The sequence below is a fragment of the Leuresthes tenuis genome, unplaced genomic scaffold (assembly GCF_036924035.1).
Source record: "Leuresthes tenuis unplaced genomic scaffold, fLeuTen1.0.hap1 SCAF_8, whole genome shotgun sequence".
NCBI classification, from domain to species: domain Eukaryota; kingdom Metazoa; phylum Chordata; class Actinopteri; order Atheriniformes; family Atherinopsidae; genus Leuresthes; species Leuresthes tenuis.
Genome location: NW_027325362.1, coordinates 9,634,259 through 9,655,984, shown reverse-complemented (window position 1 = coordinate 9,655,984; position 21,726 = coordinate 9,634,259). Strand labels below are relative to the sequence as shown.

At 41.1% G+C, this 21,726-nt stretch overlaps 1 protein-coding gene across 3 annotated transcripts; it reads left to right on the top strand.

Moving 5' to 3' along the window:
* Window positions 1-418: 418 nt before the first annotated feature.
* rgs17 (regulator of G protein signaling 17) lies at window positions 419-21,022 on the top strand. 3 transcript variants are annotated; one of them, XM_072390758.1, is made up of 6 exons: window positions 419-579; window positions 6,147-6,547; window positions 11,799-11,929; window positions 17,899-17,973; window positions 18,065-18,296; window positions 19,609-21,022. In XM_072390758.1, the coding sequence occupies exons 2-6, from the start codon at window positions 6,545-6,547 to the stop codon at window positions 19,795-19,797; spliced, it is 630 nt and encodes a 209-aa protein (XP_072246859.1). In that variant the 5' UTR covers window positions 419-579; window positions 6,147-6,544; the 3' UTR covers window positions 19,798-21,022. The 3 variants fall into 3 exon arrangements, with proteins under 3 accessions (XP_072246859.1, XP_072246860.1, XP_072246858.1); XM_072390759.1 differs by lacking the exon at window positions 6,147-6,547; XM_072390757.1 differs by lacking the exons at window positions 419-579; window positions 6,147-6,547 and adding an exon at window positions 8,228-8,596.
* Window positions 21,023-21,726: the final 704 nt, after the last annotated feature.

Sequence of the window (21,726 nt, the reverse complement as noted above, 5' to 3'; positions counted from 1 at the left end):
TCCCTATTTGTAAATGTTGATATGTAACACTACTGACCTATTTTTCTAGCTTTGAAATCGCTTTGAGATAACAAACAGGAAGCTCTGTGTGCCCGTTTACAGAAGCATTTTTATTTCATACTGGTTTGTAACCTGGGGACACATTTTCTCCATGAATGGTGGCCTTCTAACTTTAGTACCGACTGACTGTGACTGCCTTTGCGCCCACATGTGTTTCAGATATAGACCAAATCTCAAAGCGGCATTGTTTTTAAACCGTGTTGTGTGTTTGGGCGGGTAGTAGTGTGGTTGTTCGGCAGCAGAGATGTGATGATACTCTGTGTGTTGCCGACTGCGTGTGGAGCCTCAGCGGTGCATCTTCTCGCCAACTGCAGCCACAGAGCAGCGGTGGCAGCGCGCCTGCGCAGTGCATCCAGGGACTCGGCAGCGATCGGTGCTGAAGTGGGGCGGATGGCAGAAAAAATAGCGGCGATGGACATTACACCGCACGATTCCAATTTACGATGTCATTAAACAAGCATCGGGACATCGCTTTCTCATACCCATGACTCTAGGAAACTGACAGCCCAACACAAAGGGGTAAGATCCTGGTTATTCTGCGCTAATGATCCACACAGGCAGTGCTAGCCGACGTTAGCACGGCGCTAGCTGCTGCTCAGCTGCCACCGCCTCCTCTCGCTGGGAGAGATAGCGGGTCTCAGGCTGTTGGCTAAAGCTAGCAAGAAGAAAGTGGGTGGTGTTTGATTCCTGAAAAATCTCCGTGCGAGAGTCGGCACCGCGCAGCCCTCTCTGTTGGTGAGGTGTGACTCGGCGGTGTCAGCTGAGAAGGGGATCCCCTCTCGCGGCTGGTCAGACCTGCAGCGACCCGGGCTCAGATGGTTCGAGCAAATGCTGCAGAAAACCACGCAAAAACACCCAGACGAGCTGCTAGCCAGCGGAGCTAGTGTAGAGAAGGGTGAGAGCAGGGTCCGATGAGCTTGTCTTCACGTTATTGAAGATTGTACACAGGCCTGTCGGGCAGATGCAGCAGAGCCAGGGCTGCGACAGTCCGCTGAGTCCATCCACCATAAACTATCCTGTCAACTTTATCCCTCTGCAGAGCATTTTACCTCTGATTAGCAATGTCGTGCACTGGGAAGACAGTGTGTAGTGCACAGCTGAAGAAACATACTATAACAATACTGCAGTTTCCCATAGATGTGTTGAGTCAGAGGCACATGGGTTATGTTGCAACTACATCCTGGGAGACTTCCTGATGACTCTCTACGTTCAGAGGTGCTTAAAGAGTGCCAGCTCTCAACGTATTCAAGATTAATGTGTTTTGCTAGTGTGGTGGAGATTTTCTCCATGATCCTGTGCACGTAAAGCAGTGAAACATTGTAGAGCCAGTGGCTAATTTTTCGATGAGCCTGAAAGATATGAACTAATGTTGTTTGATCTCTAAGAGTCATTTTCATTTGTCATCATAAATGATATATTGGTCAAAAACCTCATCTGTTGCAGTTTAGGCCTCGTTGCTTACCCATCAGCCAATTATAGCTGTTATCACCTGAATGAAGATGATATTAAAAAGAAGTTGATCTCACATTTTCAGTTTACACTCAAATAAAGCGGCAAATACTTACAGTTCATCTACAAGTTGTTTGAAAGTTGCTCAACGGCAGCTGAAGGTGCCGCCTTCCTGCTCTGCTATTTTCAATCCAACCATTTCCAACACCCAATGTTCTATTCTCGTTTGAAGCTACTAATGGTGCTTTGTGGCGACATTTCTCCCAGGAAGAGGCGGTGTAAAATCTCACCAGTGCAATGCAAAAAACTCAGCTTTGCACACGGCTTTGCAAAATAATTTTTCACAGACGTTTGAGATACAGGGGAAATCTTTGTCTTCCGCCATGAGTGGATACTGACATTGCTTCTCTCACTGCCCGACTGTTTTTCACCGTATTTTCCAATATTCACATGTGAACTTAGTGCTACCATTTAGCTTGATGTCATAAAAGTGGAAATGACTCATGTTTAGGCAAACAAAAAAGTAACAGGCTGCAAGCCTAAACTAGGTGAATCTTTTTGATGTAGTTTGGTTTTTCATTCATGTAGAGATGATCTGAACTTTTTTCTTCTTTCCTGCCCTTTACTGTCTTATTTTAGTCTCCAAGTTTCAATGCACCGGTGACATGTCTTTACTGTTGAGGTCAACACGTGAACACCTCTAAGCTGCTGTTATGAGTAAACATGTTGTTGGAACAATAATTCCTGTGTGAAAAACCTGTAGTACGACGGCAACCCTGGAAGATCCCCAGCCTTCAGGCTTTCCTCGGTGACTGCATTAAAGATTTAGCGTCTGACTCAGATTAAGCATTGAATGTCAGCACCAAAGACGAGTTTCATCCTTTGTGCAATTAAGGTTGAATTAATGAAGATGACAGCATTCAGCAAGACAATTTAATTTCCTGTGTGGGTGTATTTTTGTCTTATTTTGACCATGTCGCTTGGCTTATCACATATGCATCAGTGCTATTGGTAGTTTTAAAAAAAGAACTTCCGACACACATCTCTCTCTCTCTCTCTCTCTCTCTCTCTCTCTCTCTCTCTCTCTCTATATATATATATATATATATTGGTAGTTTTAAAAAAAGAACTTCCGACACACATCTCTCTCTCTCTCTCTCTCTCTCTCTCTCTCTCTCTCTCTCTCTCTCTCTATATATATATATATATATATATATATATATATATATATATATATATATATATATATATATATATATATATATATATATATATATATATATATATATATATATATATATATATATATATATATATATATATATATATATATATATATATATATATATATATATATATATATATATATATATATATATATATATATATATATATATATATATATATTTGACATTTTTAGAAACAGTATAACACAGAGCGGAAAGTCGTGGCTAGGAGTTAGTTATGTTTGGCCACAAGAGCAGTAAGATATGACTACGTGCTAATAAGATGTGGTAATAAATGACATTTTACTCTAAATATGAATTTTGTGTGTGAGACAGCACTGTTGCTTTGAATAAGGATTATCATACATTGATGCACCCGTGAACATACAAGGTCGATCATCTGTTCGAATGAGGGGAACTTCAAACATCAGCAATTTGTTCAAATTAGAGAATTACAGTCTGTTAGTGCTTCAAACCACTGGCTATGCAGATGGATGCATGAGACTGATAGACGCAGTGTACCTTGAGAGGGCGCTTTTGTTATTATCTTAACCTAATGCACGCCCTGCTAACCTCTCGATAAAAGAAGCTCATGTTATGAACACTAGCATGCAAAATTGTCGAAAGAGGAAAATCACAAATAATAAATAAAAAAACAACTCTGATCGCATAAATTAAGTCACGTATTATGAACTCCCTTGCCGTCATTTAGTCTCCCAGGTCGCTTCAGCTCTTGCCTGATGAAGCCAACCACTTGCTAACGTCAGCACAAGTCAGCTGTGTTTGGACCTCATACTGCAGGTACCTTGTCACTGAAACCCTGCGTTTACAGTGGGAATTGGGAAAAATGTACCCTCCAAAAAACTCAGTGGCAGTGGGGCATGCAGAACAAACTTTTCATAAGTTTAGTACTCCCAGAACCTGCACCTCAGCACTGCCCTTTAGGAAGGAGCCACACTGTCAGATTTTGAGTAATAAACAGCTGAAGTTAACTCCCTGTGGTTTTACTCTCTGTGTGCAGTGGCTCAGTCCCGCTTGTTAGACCAGGCTTACAAAATCATCAGTCTAATTTACCAAATCTTTGCCATACTTTAGACCCGAAGGAACCTTTGCTAAGCTCCTCGAGGAAAAAAGTTATCAGGACTGCAAGCAGTGGGTACTTTTGATTGAAATGTGTCTTTGGGGAGCAGATTTAAGGTATTGTGGCAATGGGAGGGGGCAAAGGAATTAAACATTTGTCCAGAGTCCCTTGCGTTGAAATTAGTCCATAAGCTGTTATCCGTGCTTGAAAGTCAGATGTTGGTTTTTTTTATTTAACGCTACAATCCAGATCTGTCTTGGCAATGCATAGGTTATCAATACTTGTTTGTTGCTTCTTGTTATTATACAAATTGCATTCAAACAGTCCCGAAAAAGTCTTGTAATCTTAAGATACCAAAGTTTACTGAGCTCCACTGAATCTTTTATGAATAGGGATGTCATTCACTTAACAAAATCGACTGGTTTGTCGGCAATGCTCTTATACATCTTTATTGGTTATATTGAACAAGATCTGCTCTGGTGCAGGTTATGTACACAGTTGCCATGGTAATGTATCCCCAGAAGAAGAAGTTAGTCAAAGTTATAACCCTGAAAGTCCAGAGTTAAATCTAAAGTACTTTGCTTACCCCCTGCACTTTGTAGGATGACATCAGGGGGCATGGGACTGGTTTTAGGGGCTCATTTACATTAAAATGGAAACTTTTGTGGTTTTCTGCTGCTGTTTTACGTAGTGCATGCATAGTGGTTTGTGCCTCTTAAAGGGGAAGTTTGTTTTTTTTTAAACCTGGACCTCATCTACTCACCATTAGTGAGATAAAGACAGATATTGCCTTATTAGAGGCTGTATTGTCTAAGCTGCTGGAGACTTGAATTTCCCTGAAGGAGTCATCCCAAGGGATAAATAAAGTTGAGTCTAAGTCTATGCCCTGTTCACTACCATTATATGGATTGGTGAAACTGACAGTGATCTAAATAGCGTCCGAACTCCGAAGGACGCCAACTTTCACCAAACTGTTATCAGTGAGTAGATGAACGTATTTTATGCCAGAAATAAGGTCCAGGTTAAAAAGAAAAATAACCTTCCCCTTCAACAACATATTTCAGAAAAATTACAACCACAAAGATCAACCTCTTCTAACTTACCGTTGTCTTTGTTTTATTAGTGACGATCTTGTCTCTGTAATTCCATGTGCATATTTCATAAAACTGGACCACTAACTGCTAACATTAGCCTTTCTCTTGCTTAAGTAAAGTTCATCCGTAAAAACAAACTCCAAAAGCCACATTTGGAACTATTTTGTTCGGTAAAGCGATAGACGATGGCCATCCACTGTGTAGGTGCTGCCACCAAGCTATAGGAGGCAACACATCCAACCTCATAAAACACCTGCAGTGTCGTTGCCCAGATTTATATGTCGAATACGAGGTTAGTATTTCCTGTTTATTTTCTAATTGGCTTATATTAGGCTATATGTATCGTGTACAGGCTGAAGAATGAAGAGTTAAAAGATGTTAAAGCACCTAGAAAATACATAAAAATATAGTTTTCACAGGGAATCAGTTCCTGTTTATTGTATTTTGTCCTCTGTTTTATGTTGGAGAAGAAGCATTATTGTCAAATAATTTTTTTTAAAAGACAGTGGATTTATCCTAAGTTGATTATTTATATTAATATTATGCACATAACAACATACGTAATTAATAAATATTTATAACTTGTACAAATACATTGCAGTTCATAAAAATAATAATAATAAAATAAGGCCACAGTATCGCGATAATACCCGGAACCGTGATACTTTGTCTGGTATCGTATCGTGGTTACTTATTTTGGTATTATGACAACTCTACAAGTGAGTTAAATAAAGTTTGACTTCTCTGAGTTTTGTTTCATTTAATGCGTCTTATAACCCGGTGCGCTTTATAGCCCGAAAAATACTGTACTTGTTTTTTTATCCTTATTTGTGTGTGAATCAATACTTTCTTCTAAGCTTAAACTGTGTACCCACTGCATGGTTTGGGTGAAAAACTGAATTTAGGTGGTTCTTATCGAAATTGTGTGTGTGTTGAAAGTTAATTATTTGTTTTCGTTGAATCATTAGGTTTTTTTTATAAACTCAAATAACGACTCATATTGACCCTTCTAAATCTTGTTTGTGTGGCTATACAGACGGTAATGTTTAGAATTTTTTTAACATTCAGACTCTGTTCTCAAAGCAGCATCTCTGAATGTGTGAATAGGGATTTATGTAAAACAAAGTTCCTTATCAGTGTCACTAAAGTGTGCATCTTTATCTTACGAACTGGTTAAAAGGATTTCATTGCGATTTTGACAATAAAACAGGTTGTTGTTTGACCTGTGTCTTTCAGATGCTGTATGTTCACTGTTCCCTGCACTCTCAAGTCCATGAGTGATCCTTTTACTGAGATCCGAGGAAGCCTAGGAGGCGACAGCGAGAGAAGCAAAGGGAGAAGGTGAAGTTAGGACATAAGGGGAGGAAAGTAGCCAGACCTCACCTCAGCTCTTGTGTCCCCTTCTGTGCCAGTCGGTCAGGGATGGTGAAACCAGAAATCCCTCTTTCCTGTGGTGAAAAGAACCTCCTCTCCTTGTCCTGCATCCCCAGCAAGCCAAACAACCAGTCCGTTAGCCAAGCAGACAGACAGGTCACGAGTCAGAAGCGTTGTCAACCAGCTTGCTATCATCCAGCAAACTATTACCTCACGCCATGACTGCTCTGTCTGACCTGTGTTTAGGAACTCTCTAATTCATGGTAAGTTTTAACAACAGTCTAATGCTATTGTTAACAGTAGCATCCTAAAGAAGGGTTTAGTTTAATGTTTAAGGTCAAGATTCAGAAGAATTTCACTCAAACATTTGGGATTGACGTTTCAGATGTATAAGGAACAAACATTGTTGTTCCTTTTGTCTGTTTAGGGTTAAGGTTTCATTTTCAAATTTCACCTTAGATTCACTAACATAATTGATAACGGTGCGAGTTGAGACCAGTTGAAGAGGTTCGTATAACTTAAGTTGCAGCTGAGCTATTCAAGGTGGGTGACACCTGATCCAGCTGTGCTGTTGTCAGCAATTCAGAGAGCATGTTTGAACTCCTTCAAAATATTTCCCTATTTTCTTACACCTTCTTCTGATGCTCCCTGCGTCGTCTGTGGGAGGGCTGTAAAAAGGGCATAAAGGGAACAATGGATGCATGAAAGGGAATTAAGGGGCTGTCCTCCCTGCTTCGTTTTTCGCCACAAACTTGTTTTAATCCCGTCCTATAGGCTTTTCATACCTGTTTTTGTCGAAAGAGGTTCCAGTGCTGTTTCGGAGCTGGTGCTAAAGCCAGTTCTCCGCCAGCCCCGTCATAACGTCACTTTAAATGTCTGACAAGTCTGAGCCTCCCTCTATCGCTGATAGTGTTCTGAAATTCTGTAAAGGACAGGACGTCCTCTTAAAAACATTTTATAGTTGTTGGTTTTCTTCTTTAACGAAGACAATGATCCCTTTTAGTTAGGTGTCTTTTCTACCACTTTTAAGAGTGCCGTAGTTAAGCGCCAATTGAAGAGAAACTATTTAGATTCATTCATACCCAATAACGACAGAGCAGTTCCTTATCTACCATTTTTAAAGAAAGTTGTAGAAAAGCTAGTTCTCAATCATTTAAATAATATTTTTGATTCCCATAACATTTTTTAAAAGACATCCATGTGGCTTCAGAACCAATAACTATACAGAATGACCTCAGGCGTAATACGGACATGAATAAACCTCTTCTAGTATTAATTGACTCGAGTGCGGCCTTTGGTACAGTTGATCTATTCTTCTTGACAGACTTTACACTTTGATTGACATCTCTAGTATGGTTCTTCATTGGTTTAAATCTTATCTCGCACAGATTTATTTGGAATTATTGTTCATCTTAAACTTATTAGATTAATTATGGAGAACCACAAGGTTCTAAGGTCCCACGCCTTTTAACTTCTATATGCTGCCACTTGGTAATTTTACCAAGATGCATAGTAATAAACTTCACTTCTATGTTGATGACACACAGCTTTACATTGGCGGGTCTGGTGAAGACCCAGTACCTTGTGAAGTCCTTACAACTTTGTTTTAGGTATTAAGTTATGGATATGGCAGGAAACTTTCTACAGCTCAGTCAGCACAAACATGAATTATTGGTCAGTACTGACGCTCAGAGAGAGAAACATTGCATCCATTGCAGCAAGTAAAAACCTTGTTAATGTGCTCATATGTAAAGTTGAAAAGATGCTGCTCACTAAACCTATTTCCTGTATTAAAATCATGTGTTGTATGAACATCAGTGTTTCATCAGTGTCCACCAAAATTTTATATTACTCCCTATCTTCATCAAATATGCAAAACATGTGAGGGAGAGTTATCTTCAATTTTTTTCAACACCATTTGAACAAATTACTGGCACTCTTTTTTTTCCCCTCTCATCCCAGCATATTTGTATTTCCATCCCACATTTGCATGTCCTGTCAGTGTGGCCTCTTCTCCCAGTTTGGAACAAAGCTGTACCCTCACCGTCGTTTGCATCTCGCAGCCTGTTTTCCATTGGTGCTGCCTGGTGGCTAAATAACCGACGGCCCTCTAACGTTCAGACGACCACGTTTGCATATTAGGCAGATCATCTCAGGCTTACCTGGCATTTGTCATCACTGGGGAAATCACATATGTATAAGTGCAGTAGATGGGTTGACAACGAACAGAGAAGGTTCCTTTTATGGTACTGATGCACAGTTATTTTGTCTAAGTACTGACAGAGACGTTAAATTGAATTATGGCTTTACAGGTAGGAGTTCTACTTCATTAACTGTGCTGCAGTTATTAGTGCATTATCCAGCTACACACAGGCTTTAATGCCCTTTTTTGTAGCGTGCCATGGTGTAAATTTAGTCTCGGTGTTGTTGTATCATGTTGTTATAGATCAATCTTACTGCTCTGTTGAATAAGAAGCCCATTTAAGGGAAGATCATGGATTTCTAGGCTGGCCTGTGAGCTATTTTTCTGGCATTAGAATGACTTCTTGGAGTGGTATTTTTATTTAGAATAGCCTGAAGGTTTTAAAAGCCCTATATTTGTTTATGAGGGGCGTTGTGTTGTTAAAGGGACTCCTCTATCTACACGGGCAGCACCACTGGATCATTGCTTTCAAAGCCTCTTTTAGGTTCTGAGAAAATCCCCAGCGATGACCGGCACCGGACCATCCTTGATGGCTTTAAGGGACAGAGAAACACATGGTTAAATCATGGCTAAACCATGCTAGAGCTGCAGTGGATCATCTTTAATCTACCGTCCAACTGTCCTAAAGGAAAGTTCAATTTTAAGTGAAATAGCTTGTGTGGTGCACATCATAGAACAGATAGTTCTCTTTTGTGAGCTTTTATAAGCTCTTTGATCATAACGTCTTGAAGTATTTGATTAAGGGAACTTTAACTTTACATAAAAAAAGAGAAATTACCTGAAAAAAAAAACAAATGTTTTCATAATTAAAAAAAAAAAAAAATTTTATCAGGATCTTAGGCTTGGATCACTTATCAGGTCGTAATGCGTTAGCCTTTGATTTAGAAATAATCAACACCTTCATTTGTAAATTTTTCTTGGCGTAACACTAGAGAGAATTGTGCAATATTTTGAAGGAGACAAAAGACAAATGGGTTTTTCAGAACTCATATTGTTTTGATTTAATAGCGTTCGCAAAAAGGTGATATCACAAAACTTGAGCATATAGGAGCATAACGAACAGTTAGTTATTGCATGTGCATTACTATTGGTTGTAACTATTACTGTAGTGCATCACTGTCCTGTTTGTCAGGCACGGAGGCAGAATGGGGAGCTTGGGAGTTGTTGTGCCTCAGAGTTGGCTGTGGAAGGAAGTCAAAACAGTCAAAATGTGTGTGTGTGTGTTTCCTCTGTGTGGTCTGTATGAATTACCAAACAGTTTACAAAAATACAGGGAGAGTAAAACACAACTTTTAAGAGGACTTTTTAAGATTACAACTTTGGTCTTTTGATCAGTCCAACACTTTGGCCCAGACTCAAATCAAATCCTCGTGACTTCAACGCGGCTACATAAAGAAGAGGTCATTTAGATGTGAGGAACAATATTTATTTAAGTGATTAAAGAACAGGTTTTAGCGATTAGGCCAAGTATGTCTCGTTGGACCATCCAACTCTACCCACATCCAGTTCAGTCGTTGTAACATCACATGTGGATGGATGAGAGATCCTGCTCACATCCACTCCGTTATCCTGTAACTGAGAAGCTACTTCCTCGAGCATGCAACTCGTGCAAGAAATACAACAAGCTAGATTTTAAAGAAGCGTTCTCTGGCACAGCCTTCATTTGTGCCTGCATCGTGTAGCATAACAGTTTATGTGCATGCATGTTTGTTTTAGGATATATTTTGAATATGAAGTCAGTTTTGCGAAATACCCATTTTGTTTTTTAATTGAAAAGCTGTTTTTCCTACCTTGTCACACTACTGTCATCAATAGAGAATGTTAAAGACTCTCCGAAGCTTCTTTCTCCTCCCCCCCGTTTGACTTTTATGGGGGAGATATTGTCTTGGATTCTTTCATAACAAGATGGCCTCCTGGGATGTGGGTGGGGTTGGATCATCCCGCAGGTTTGTTGAGAGGCTACTCGATTGCAAGCATCTTCTTATGCTTTACTTTCACCAGAAAAAGAACTGGTAGAGCTCTTGTTCTCGCACAGTTTCTGTTCAAGAATGACAGAACCTGTAGCGAACCAACGCATTTCCAGCGCTGTAACAGTCCCCCACCCCAAGCCAGTAGGTGGCGATCGTGCACTTACAAGCTGGTTACAACACACCACTCCTAATTTTACCCGTTTGTTGCCATGGTTTCCAGTGCAAGTCTAACTAACGTTTAGTTCCTACAGGGAACCGAAATTTTACGTTCCAAAACACATCTTATGGCGAAAATTGCACAAGAGACGTCTGTCGAGGCAGAATGACCGAATTTAAAGTAGATCGTTCACCATGCAGTAAGAATATCACATATTCACGCAAAGATGGACAAAGTCAGGATGTAAGGGAGCAGCTTTAGCTTTCTCGTGTTGACAGAGTGAATTGCCACAACAGTTATTTGATGGATTATCACGATACTTACTACATACATTAAAGTCCCAAAGAGGATGAACTGCAACAACTTTGTGATCCCTTATGTAGCTGTCATCATGACCGATGTTTGCATTATCCTCTTTGTGTTTTCCATTCAATGGGCAAATTTCACTTGCCCGCGAGCTAAGTGGTGAACACAGTAAACATTAGTACTGGCCCAACTGTTTGATGCTAGCACTGTCACTGAGTTTTGCCACATCCCGCACATTTACGTGTCACAGTATAAAAGCTAATGAAGGAAGCAAAAAATAGAAGCGTTAGCCATCCGACGGCAGGAGTTCATTCGGCTTGACTGTAGGGTAACTTTAAAAAAAAAAAAAAAAGAAGCGTAACAATATGTACGTTTCCTGCATATATTTTCATCTCCTGCCTGTAGATGATAGATGTTCCTTATCCTGAGGCAATGGCCGGGCAGATAGATGATGCAGGTTGAATGGGCTTCATATGAATGTACACAAGCTTGTGAATTTGTGTATTTACTGTGCACGTATGCCTGTCCATGTGCGTGATATGTAGATCCTGTTCCTCTGTCTGTGTCCGCGTCCATTAAAATGCATGTTTAGTGTCTGTCAAAGCCGAGTGAAAGACTTGGGCCGATGCCAGACACCCTCGTACCAAACAAGGAAGGGAATCCTCTCTGTGCTGCTTGAGTGCTTTCGCTCGCGCTTTTCTGTCTCTTATACACACAAACACACACACACCCCTTCTGACTGGTCCCCCCCCCCTCAGTTATGATCTATTGCTGGGTTGCAGAAATCAGGAATAGTGTTTGTTGTTTTCTCTGCTAGAGTATGATTGATTTGAAGGGTATTTAACCATGTTTATTTCCTGCTTGTATCCATCTCAAAGCCCCTGAGTGTGAGTGGAGTGGAGATGAGAAAAAGGCAGGCGGCTCATATCGAGGCCCCACCCCAGGCCCCTGGACAGCCTCGACCTAACACCTGCTGCCTCTGCTGGTGTGGCTGCTGCAAGTGTCTCTGGTAAGGAAACAACATACTCGACTATATCACCCATTTTAGATCCCATCCTTTGGTTTTCAGGTAGATTGTGGCCCAATCATACAATAATGCTGTATTTTGTAAAAACTTTTCAGAAGACAATGTGACACGATTGTGAAAGGAATCATATGCAGTGATAATAGAATAGTGAGGCTCAGCTAACCGTTATTTCGTCTGGCCCCCATCTAACTGCTCTAATTGTATTTTCAGTTCCAACATGAAGCAGCTGTCACAGGAAAAACCTGTAAAACTCGCTGCATGCCGTCTGCCCACCACCACACAGCCGAGCAACAGCTTCAGAGATTAGTTGATGAGCACAATGGAGCATTTGGTAGCTAAAAGAGATGAGAGGCTGGTGGAGGCTAACACAGAGCTCAGTGTGGGCAGGAGCATGACTCCACATTAATTACAATGCTGATCCTTAACTGATCGATCTGTAATCGAGCAACTCCTTGCTAACCCCTTCCCCTCATCCCACTTCCCAATTTGCACTCACTTGAATCCTCTCCTTGATGGCTCTCCTCGTTTCTTATTCCCTCCCAGCAGAGATGCAAGAAGAGGAGGGGATTTAATAGACATTTAACCAAATCAGCCGTCCTTGCTTTAGAGCTTTTATTTTAAACCAGTGAATTTGACAGTGACACATCCGAATCATCTACATCTGTCCAGTGAGCATTACATTTGTTTGTGAAATGTATATTTCTGGGGAGTAGAGGGGAGACACAAATGATTTATGATGATGAGATTAGCCTCTTAAATGAAATGAAAAAATTAAATGAAAGCCAAGGATAAGTCTATATTGGCCCAACTTACTTGTTAAATGGAAGTGAAAGTAACTTTGACTGCAGGGAAAGTAAAACATATCAGTCACTTTTAGCTAAGAAAAGTCTGTCAGAAGTTGCATGTTACACTCGATTACTGCGAGAAGTGTGACCTCAGCAAAACTCACATACAGTTCTATGGGGTTTTTTGCTGCTTTTATACATCATATACATATATATGATTTACAAATGATTTCTTGTGTCATTTACAAAGACCTGTTATGCTGACTAGCAATGTGTAGTCTCTTTGTAATTGCTGGTGTCAGTTCAGCTGTTGCTGAAGATTTTTTTTAGTAACCCTTAACTTCCAATTGAAGGCAATTAATTGTGATATTTTGACTGCAGCTATTGAGTTGGATGAATGAACAAAAGATGCATTTAACCATGAAAAAAAGCAACTTGTGAATGAGGAATATTCAGTCTAAATAGGATTCTCCGTATGCAGCAGCTGTGAACATTTTTATCAGTGGACAATCGGTGGAAACAGGCCGTAGATCTGATTAAAGGGGGTAGTTTCCACACGTTTTCCACTTATTTCTGTAATTTGTTGTTCAGTGCTAAAGACATAACCTTGCCCGAAACATCAAGCAGTCGGTCCTGTCCTCCATCATGTTGCCTAATCTATGATGTCTCGCCTTTGTTGAGTCCCCTAAGAATTCGATGCAGTGAGGACAGACTTGACACAAAGTGATTCAGTGAGTCAAGCATGTAAAATCTACTTGAACATGTTCCTAGAATTTCTTCGTTATTTTTTTATAGTTGTTTTTATTATGTTTTCTCGTCTCATAATGATTAAAAATTGGTATCATATAAAATTGCCTGTCAGTGATTAGCCTGAGTCTTTTAAACTTGTGGCCTAAAAGTTCAAGATGTCATGCCGCTTATTTTAATGGTTGCTTTCTGCTGGGAAAGTCTGCATCATGATGTTCTTTGTCTGACTGCTCAGAGCTCTTGGCTCCATTATGAGGACCTACTCATTATTAGGCGGGTTGTCATGATGTTACTGCTGCTTCTTGTGTGCGTTATCGATTTAATCTGCACACAAGCGGAAAATGTAAGAACAAGTGTGCTTTTATAGGAAATAACCACAGACTACAGGAAGTGACTGCATTCAGCTCAGTTGTTTTCTGCAGCTCATGTCGGATTATTTTTTATGTTGTGATCAATTGATAAGTTGCGAAAACGCGTGAGACGTCACTGTTTTAGCAAAAATGTCAAGTAGCTGCTGTTTTTCCTTGTCCGAGCTGTGTCGGCTTTTGATCAAATGTTGTGTGTATGGAACATATTTAAAACCATTCAACAAACATTTCTTTTTTCATTTGCACATGAAAAAAAATCCCCAAATCAGCTGCCAGTTCATAACTGCTTCCTTTTGCAGCCGTGCCTTTTTGTCGTGTGTGTGGAGCGTGGTTTCTCATTGTCTTCTTGAAAAATGCATGGACTTTCCTGGAAATAGATGTGGTCTTGAAAGCAGCACGTGTGTCTGTGAAATCTCGGTGAACTTTTCTTCATTAATGCTGTCATCGCAAACTTGTAAATGAGCTTTGCCAAAATGCAACCACAGAGACTGGCTTTAGGACTTGCTGCTGGAAAAAGTCTGAATGGTGTTTGGTCCGGAGTTAATTTCTTCCAAAAATGATCTTCAATACTGATAGGTCTGACCACAGAACACATTTCCTCTTTGTGGTGATCCAACCCAGATGCTTCAGAGCCCAGAGAAGTTGACGGTGCCTCTGGACAAGGTTGATGCAATAAAGCTGTTTGAGAACATAACTCCATATCGTAGTCCTTCACAAAGGTTTCCCACAGTAATGCCGTGCTCATGAGGTTTTATAAGCTGCTGATGAATGATGAGGGATCGTAATTCACAGGTGTCCAACTTAGGTTTGCGCCCTTGTCCATCACACGCTGAAATTCCTACAGCTTGCTTGAGTTGTTTTACACTGCAGATGAAAACTTATACGAAGCCTGTCCAATCTTTATTTGATGAGCATCATTTATAGACAGTTGGCAAATTGGAGATCCTTCCCCAGGTTTGCTCCTAAAAGCCTTTTGTGGATCAAATCAAGATTCACCTGTTTGAAATAACAACATTATTGTTTTAACCCCTAAATATCCCCCATCCCAACTTTTCTTTTATGTTTTGCTGGCCTGTGATGCAGAAAATATAAGAAATGTATTAGATATTTTGAGCCTCAAACTTTTTTTCTTACCATCCCAACTTTTACACCTTTGGGGTTGTACATGAGAACATCCCTTAACCCATGTCGAGTTAAAGCTCATGAATTCATTTTAGAAATCATAGAAAAGCATCCCAACACGTACAGATTGCACTGTAGGTCAGAGTTGCACAGAATAAGTGCACCGTGTCGTTTCTGAGCACCAAAACCAGGATCTGGTATGAAGCTCCTACAGCTGCCTCACTGTGGCTGCACTCCTGCTGGGAGAGCGGAGTGAATGAAACATTGTTTTCAGGCAGTGAATGGTGAATGCGCTGCTTCTTTCACACCACTTCATCTGAAGTGGTGGCAGCTTGCAGACTGTGTCGTTTCTGTGCGTTTTTCAGGCAAACGCCGGTGTCCGACCTCCGGAATGGGCCAAATAATTGTCCTCAGTAACCTGTATGTTTATTTACCGTGGCACCGAGGTTGTGAGAAGCTCTGCCCATTTCACACGGCTGAGACTTTAGTATAAACTACACTTGAATCACTGAATGCTCTCTGTGTCACCCCCCCCCTTTTTTTTCTTTTTTTTTTTACTATCATGCCGAGTCAAGTGGTAGACGAGTAAGAATCAGAGATCTCATCTGATGTGACGCTGTAGTAGGAAATATTAAAGGGTCACAGAGCATTCAAATTTTGTTCCTCTGTTTTTTGTGTGCTCTCTGACCCCCTCCGCCTCCCATACCATCTAACCCCTGCTCACCCACCCTTCTACAAGGCTCTTTTCTGGTCGGGGTGCCTTCTATTTCCATCCACACATCACATGCAAAACAGCTGTGAAGAACAGCCTGTATATTTAGCTGTATTGTGAGGGCGCCGGGGGCTGTGGCTGGCTTAGCCCATTACTGCTGCACAATGGGGACTTTGACTAGAGACAGCAAGAGGGAGGAAAGATCCTCCATGGTGGGACAGAAATAGACTGCTCAGTGTGTGTTGCATTGTGGACTCGGCAAGTGTGACTGAGCTACGTTAGACAGAGAGGCTACCGTGTTGTTCGAGTGTTTACATAAAGGCTTTAACTGAAGCTTTATTGTTTGTATCCCAGTGCGATTAACTGCTGGAAGACATGAAGAGAGTGGAGTGGAACTAACAGTTCCGTCTCTTTATGTTTTATCTCGATCAACTGATTAATTCAGGGTGTCGTCTTCAAAGAGCTGTTTTTTGTTCTCCTATAGTTAAAAAACTAAACCAAGTTACTCAGAATACTGTGACTTCCGTGAGAAGTGGCAGAGATGGTGTTTATTATACAAAATGACTCAGAACAATTGATCAAATTATCAGTTACTATGTAAAACTGCAGCACTCGAAGAACCCATTGGTGCTTTGTATCCAAGCTTTTCTTGGATTTTTGGCCCGGTATTATTGGGTCGTGATGGTGAATACGGCATTTTAGGACTGTGGTGTTTGGAAAATATCCTGTTGGTGAACCGTGTAGTCTTAATGAGCCAAGTTTGTGTGTTTAATCCGTTTCGCAAGTGACTTATTGAAATAACCAACAATTAGCCACGGTGGTTAATAGCTTTTGGGTCCCAGAGAGAACCCTGACTAATATACACACATGCACCTTGTAAAGTAGTGAGCAGGTTGGTGGATCTGTACATGTTCCAAAACCACATGTCAGGTCCTTTGACTGTCACCTTCTTCCATCTCAAATCCAACACTCCTCCAGGTTGCTGGGCTCCACTTTCCCATTCGTCTTTAACTCAGATATACCCACAGCGACGTTGAGAAACTTGTCAGTTGCAGCTCACTGAAAGCTGGTCTCGAGTTAAAGAGTCGATAGCACCACCTGCGCATTCAGGGGCCTCAGACCCTGTAAATGATATGAAATAGTGAAAGAGTTATGACATTTATTTTAGTTTAATCCAGCTGTTAATGCAGAATGACTGGGATCGGCCCTGTGGTTTGACATCAGGTGCTTATGTAATAATTGTGAGAGGCCTACGTGTACTGGTGCATTTCTGTCTCTCTCTGAGTTCTCCTCAGTTTCAGGATTGTGGAGCCATTTATTTTTTATCTGCTGATACCGAGTCCTGGTTCTATATTTAAACCACATATCTCCCTTATCTACACTCCTCTGCACTGCGCAGCTGCACTGTGCAAATTAAGTTAAATGCAGGCCTGCCTGAAAAGCTGATCTTCTGCTGAACAGCAGTCCACAAAGTAAATGCAGCCTACATCACAGCTTTCTTTCAATGCTTTCAAAGGACATTTTGTTCGTCACCCTGTAGACTTTAGGAGTTTGCAGTTTGGAAGCGTTCTGGGAGGAAGATTACACAGGGTCAAATACTGGAACATATAAAGTGTTTATCAAACCGGAGCTGCTATGCTTGCTGACAGTCACTGGTGCATGCTGTCAGTTTACATATAGCTGATGGAGGATGCTGGCTGCCCGTCCTGCTCCATGATACTGCACATCATGGAGCAGATCCAGGGTTTAACAGAGGGCAGTCGGGATATGTTGACAGCTGGTGTACCCAAAAAAAGGACTTGGAATTAATCTGGTATTAAATGGCTGATCACTCAATTAAACATGATTAGTTCTTAACATGCGCCTCCCTAACTTCTGATTTAATAGTGTTTCCCAAAAACTTTTTTGTCACCATTTCAACAAGAGGAGAAATGAATTTGTTTGGATATAGCATTGACAGATATTATTGTTAGCATGAAAAATCAACATTTCCCAGCTTTTTTCTTATGGTTATCAGAACAGCTTCATACAGTAAAAGTGATGTATGTTACGCCATGAGGTCGCAGCCTTAGGTTGATGTAAATGTAGAAGGCAACCAGAAGAATAAGTATTTGGAAATAACCTTAACTTGTAACTCAAATGTGTCTTTATGACCTTCCTGAAACACGCCCAGTCTTTTATTTTAGCAGGAATAATCATCTCCTCTCTCTCATTCAGGAATGAAGATAGACTTGAGAGCAGTGAGCGACAAACCTGCACCAAGATGGACAGTATTGAAGCTGCTGAAGAACAGTAAGTGCAGCCAGTCATCCCACCAGTTTGGGTCTCTATCGCTGCATGTTTCTGTGTTGATCTTGTGCCGATCTATGTGTCCAAACCGTAGACACCCCAGTCTAGAGGAGGTGCTGTCGTGGTCCCGGAGCTTTGAGATGATGCTGCGCTCGCTGGAGGGCCGGGAGATCTTCCGGGAGTTCCTGCGGTCTGAGTACAGCGAGGACAACCTGCTTTTCTGGTTGGCATGTGAAGAGTTGAAAAAGGAGACGAACCCCTCGGTGGTGGATGAGAAGACCAGGATCATATACGAAGATTACGTGTCTATATTATCGCCCAAAGAGGTGAGCCCTCACAGGAACAGCCAGTGCTGATGTTTCAACTAAAAAGTGCTTGTGAAATAAAAACGATATATAGATATAGTTTGGTTTACTCATAAATCAAGATTCCAAGACATTTTAAAGGGATAGTTTGATTTTTCTGAGGGACTCAAACACGGTAAACAACCTTTGGTTGACCTTTTCTGATGGGAAACACAGGAGTGTTCTACCTATGCCCTCCCTGGTTATTTTTTTTGCAATTTTGTGACTTTGTAGTCGCAACACTTGAACTTGGATCCAAACGCCTCTTCAAAAGATGAAAGTCGAGGCAGCAGTAGACCAGGAAGTGCTTAAAATTATTGTTCCGGTAAAGGAACCGTGGGATTGTTTGAAGTGGGCGATATAACAGCTTTAATTTGTCTGGCAACAGCAAGGTAAAGCTTTGAAACTATTCTAAACATAGAATACATTTTATTGTTAGAGATATACTTAGGTGGCCCTTTTTTCCGGTGGTTAAGATATGATTTACTGCTGAACGTGTACACAGCGGAAGACATTGCCTCAGTTTCCCCAAACGGAGGGCGTGCCAGCGGCAGTCTGCTGTAGTACATGAGGCGCATTCAGACCAGACGGTTCAAAGGGCTTTCTGAGGGTTGGTGGGACTGAGAAGCTCCCTGAAGGACGACATACTTTCATGACCTTTTTCTCTGAAAACTGAAGTGACATAACAGAGGCAATTTCATAATTCCTCTGTCACCTATAGGCTCAATAAACCCTGGGTTTTACTGCTGATCCTTCCTCTGTGTTTTGTTTTTAGTATTAAGAACTTTTGTTGTAATGTGTTGCATTTGTATGTTCAACCAATCACGGTACACTTGTACCCTGACTGTTCTCTTACTGCCACCATGAGGTTTTTATATTTTTACTTTTGTAAATTTGATTTGATGTTTGATGTCCCCCTTAGCTTGACTTGTAATTCCTCAGATGATCCACCACAGTTAGGTCAAATTTGTTCTTCTTATCGTTTTAGTGTTATAAATTTTGTTTGGTGTCCTTTCTTAGGATGTAGAGAAAGCTTTTATTGCATTTTCAGGAATAAAACAAGCTAATCTAGGCTTCATATTTACAATAAATGAATCCAAAACAAAGTGCAGGCTCTCATCGTGATAAGAAATCAAAAATCTAATCATATAATCAGGTAAGTAACGTAAAAATGTATAGTTCAGAGTCCAAATTGGGCTCTCCCAGTTCCTGATCAGATGTTTAGCACTCCATCTTTTTGTGAGTCATTGAAGCTACACTCCATTTGTTTGTACATTTGTTCCTCTTGCTCCAGGTGAGTCTGGACTCCCGGGTCAGAGAAGGAATAAACCAGAGCCTGGCGGAGCCCAGCAATCTGATGTATGAGGAGGCCCAGCTCCAGATTTACACCCTGATGCACCGTGACTCCTTCCCTCGTTTCCTGAACTCCTCTGTTTACAGAGACCTCCTGGCCAGCAGGAGGCGCACCTGCCTCGACACCTAAACTTCTCCACCCTTCGTCATTGCCATCAAGACTACTACTTAAACTTCAAATACTACTATGGTGCCAGAAGTTGGGTTTGGAAAGTCTCTCGCTCTGTTTCAATTGAAATGACTGAATGACATCCAAAACAGCTTTTTATTTATATTTTGTAAGCAATTTATATCCAGTTGTCCACTGGAGCCAGGTCGGCCTTTGTTGGCCGCTTATTGGTCAGTTTGAGACCATTAATGCTGGCCAGTGATTGTTTTGCTAGCAGTTTGTGCTGTTTGTTTCAGTTGAGCGGCCGGCCCACGTATCAGCGATCAGTTGAAGCGACCAAGCTGATGGCCAGGTGTTGATTAATTGTGGACAAAGACTCCTCAGGTGGTGAGGACAGAAAGAGAGAGACATAAAGGACAAACCCACTGTTCCTGTACTGTAATATTTAGACCTCACACTTTTAACCCTTACTTTAATTTTCTGTCTTTACTCCCACTTTTTCACCCTTTTTTTTTAAATCTGTCTCATTCTTCAGCTTTATTTCACTTTGTTTTTACTTTTGTATTTCTTCACTGTCCAAACGCGTTGGTGGGAATTGGGGCACCTTTGCCCTTTCAACCAGTAGAAGCACTGGCTCTGCATGCAGCTCTCTTTCTCTGCTGTAGCTTGATGATATAAGCCGTGGACTGCAACCGTTTTTGAATTCTGAGAGGTATTAAGGCAGGGGAGCTGTATCTCTGTCTGGCTGTCTATGTTCGGTGAAGGGAAAAAGTTAACTTCTGCCAATTTTAAGCTTACCGCAGATTTTATTGAGGAGATTTGAAGGTTTCTGCTGCAGAGGCGACTGCACCAACCCATCCATCCATCCATCCATCCACCTGTGCATGTATCCGTCCATCCATTTGTCCAAACATTTTCCTCCATTAAAATTCTTTACTGGGAGAAGTAAGGGCTAGACTTGTGGTTGGGCAGCTACATCTTCTATTGATACTACAAAAAAATCTCTTCACAGAGAAAATCACAATGCCTTTTACGTGTTTAAAGAAAAACAAAACAAAAAAGAAAAGAAAAGAAAATAAAAGGGCAGCAAATGTGCTGTAAGAGATTTTCTGGAAAGCAACCACAGTTTGTCCAGCGATTCCTACCTCCCATCGTTTTTCTCCCCTTCTGCATCCCTCCGACTTGTACCATTACAGCCTGACAAGCACAGTTGCCCAGTGTAGGGGGAAAACAACAGCTGGCGAAAGACACCCACATTATCTCCAAAACACTCGCCTACATTTTGAGATTCTCAAGCAGAAAAACGTGGTTTTCTGCTGTTGTGCTTTACAATGAACTGAGCATTGTGGAAAGCTGTTTCTGCTTGGAGAACAGTAGCAGATGCCCAAAGGCACAGATAAATTTAACGGCTTATTGTGCCCTGGCCTTTGTCTGTAAGGCTTTAGCTTTAGATATTGTTGGTAACACAACAGTACTTGAGGTTGAACATCAAATATCAGCTGAACTGGGTGCCAAACACGTTTTCCAAGATGCTGTGAAGAGATATTTGATGCGACTGGTCACCAGGCTTTTAGAGCATCGGCCATTCCAGTGTGGTAGTCCCTCATGTAGCTACTGCCTGTCAAAGACTCTTTTTCCTGAGCTAAAGAAGAGGGCTGGTATAAGTGCTACCATACCAAGCTGGCAAAGAAGTTTGAATGCTACACACAAGCCTTTGTCAACAAACCTACAAGGTTTAAGCATGCTGTAGGCAAGCCGTTAGCATGCTTGTGCTAGCCATGCTAACCCTCTCTCCCACTGCCAGCCCTCACACACTCTAGTTTGTTTTTCTAATCTGACTTTGACAGCATGCAATGATAACGGTTATGTGTGTGAGGAACAGTTACACACTGAGCAGAAAAAGAAAAGTGTAAGGAGTTCTTGCCAAATGTCCCGTTAAATTTTTTAGCA

Excerpts from the sequence above, each read along its gene's own strand:
- rgs17 (XM_072390757.1), top strand. Across the intron at positions 17,974-18,064 it reads ATTGAAGCTGCTGAAGAACA|ACACCCCAGTCTAGAGGAGG; the intron begins GTAAGTGCAGCC and ends TCCAAACCGTAG. Across the intron at positions 18,297-19,608 it reads CTATATTATCGCCCAAAGAG|GTGAGTCTGGACTCCCGGGT; the intron begins GTGAGCCCTCAC and ends CTCTTGCTCCAG.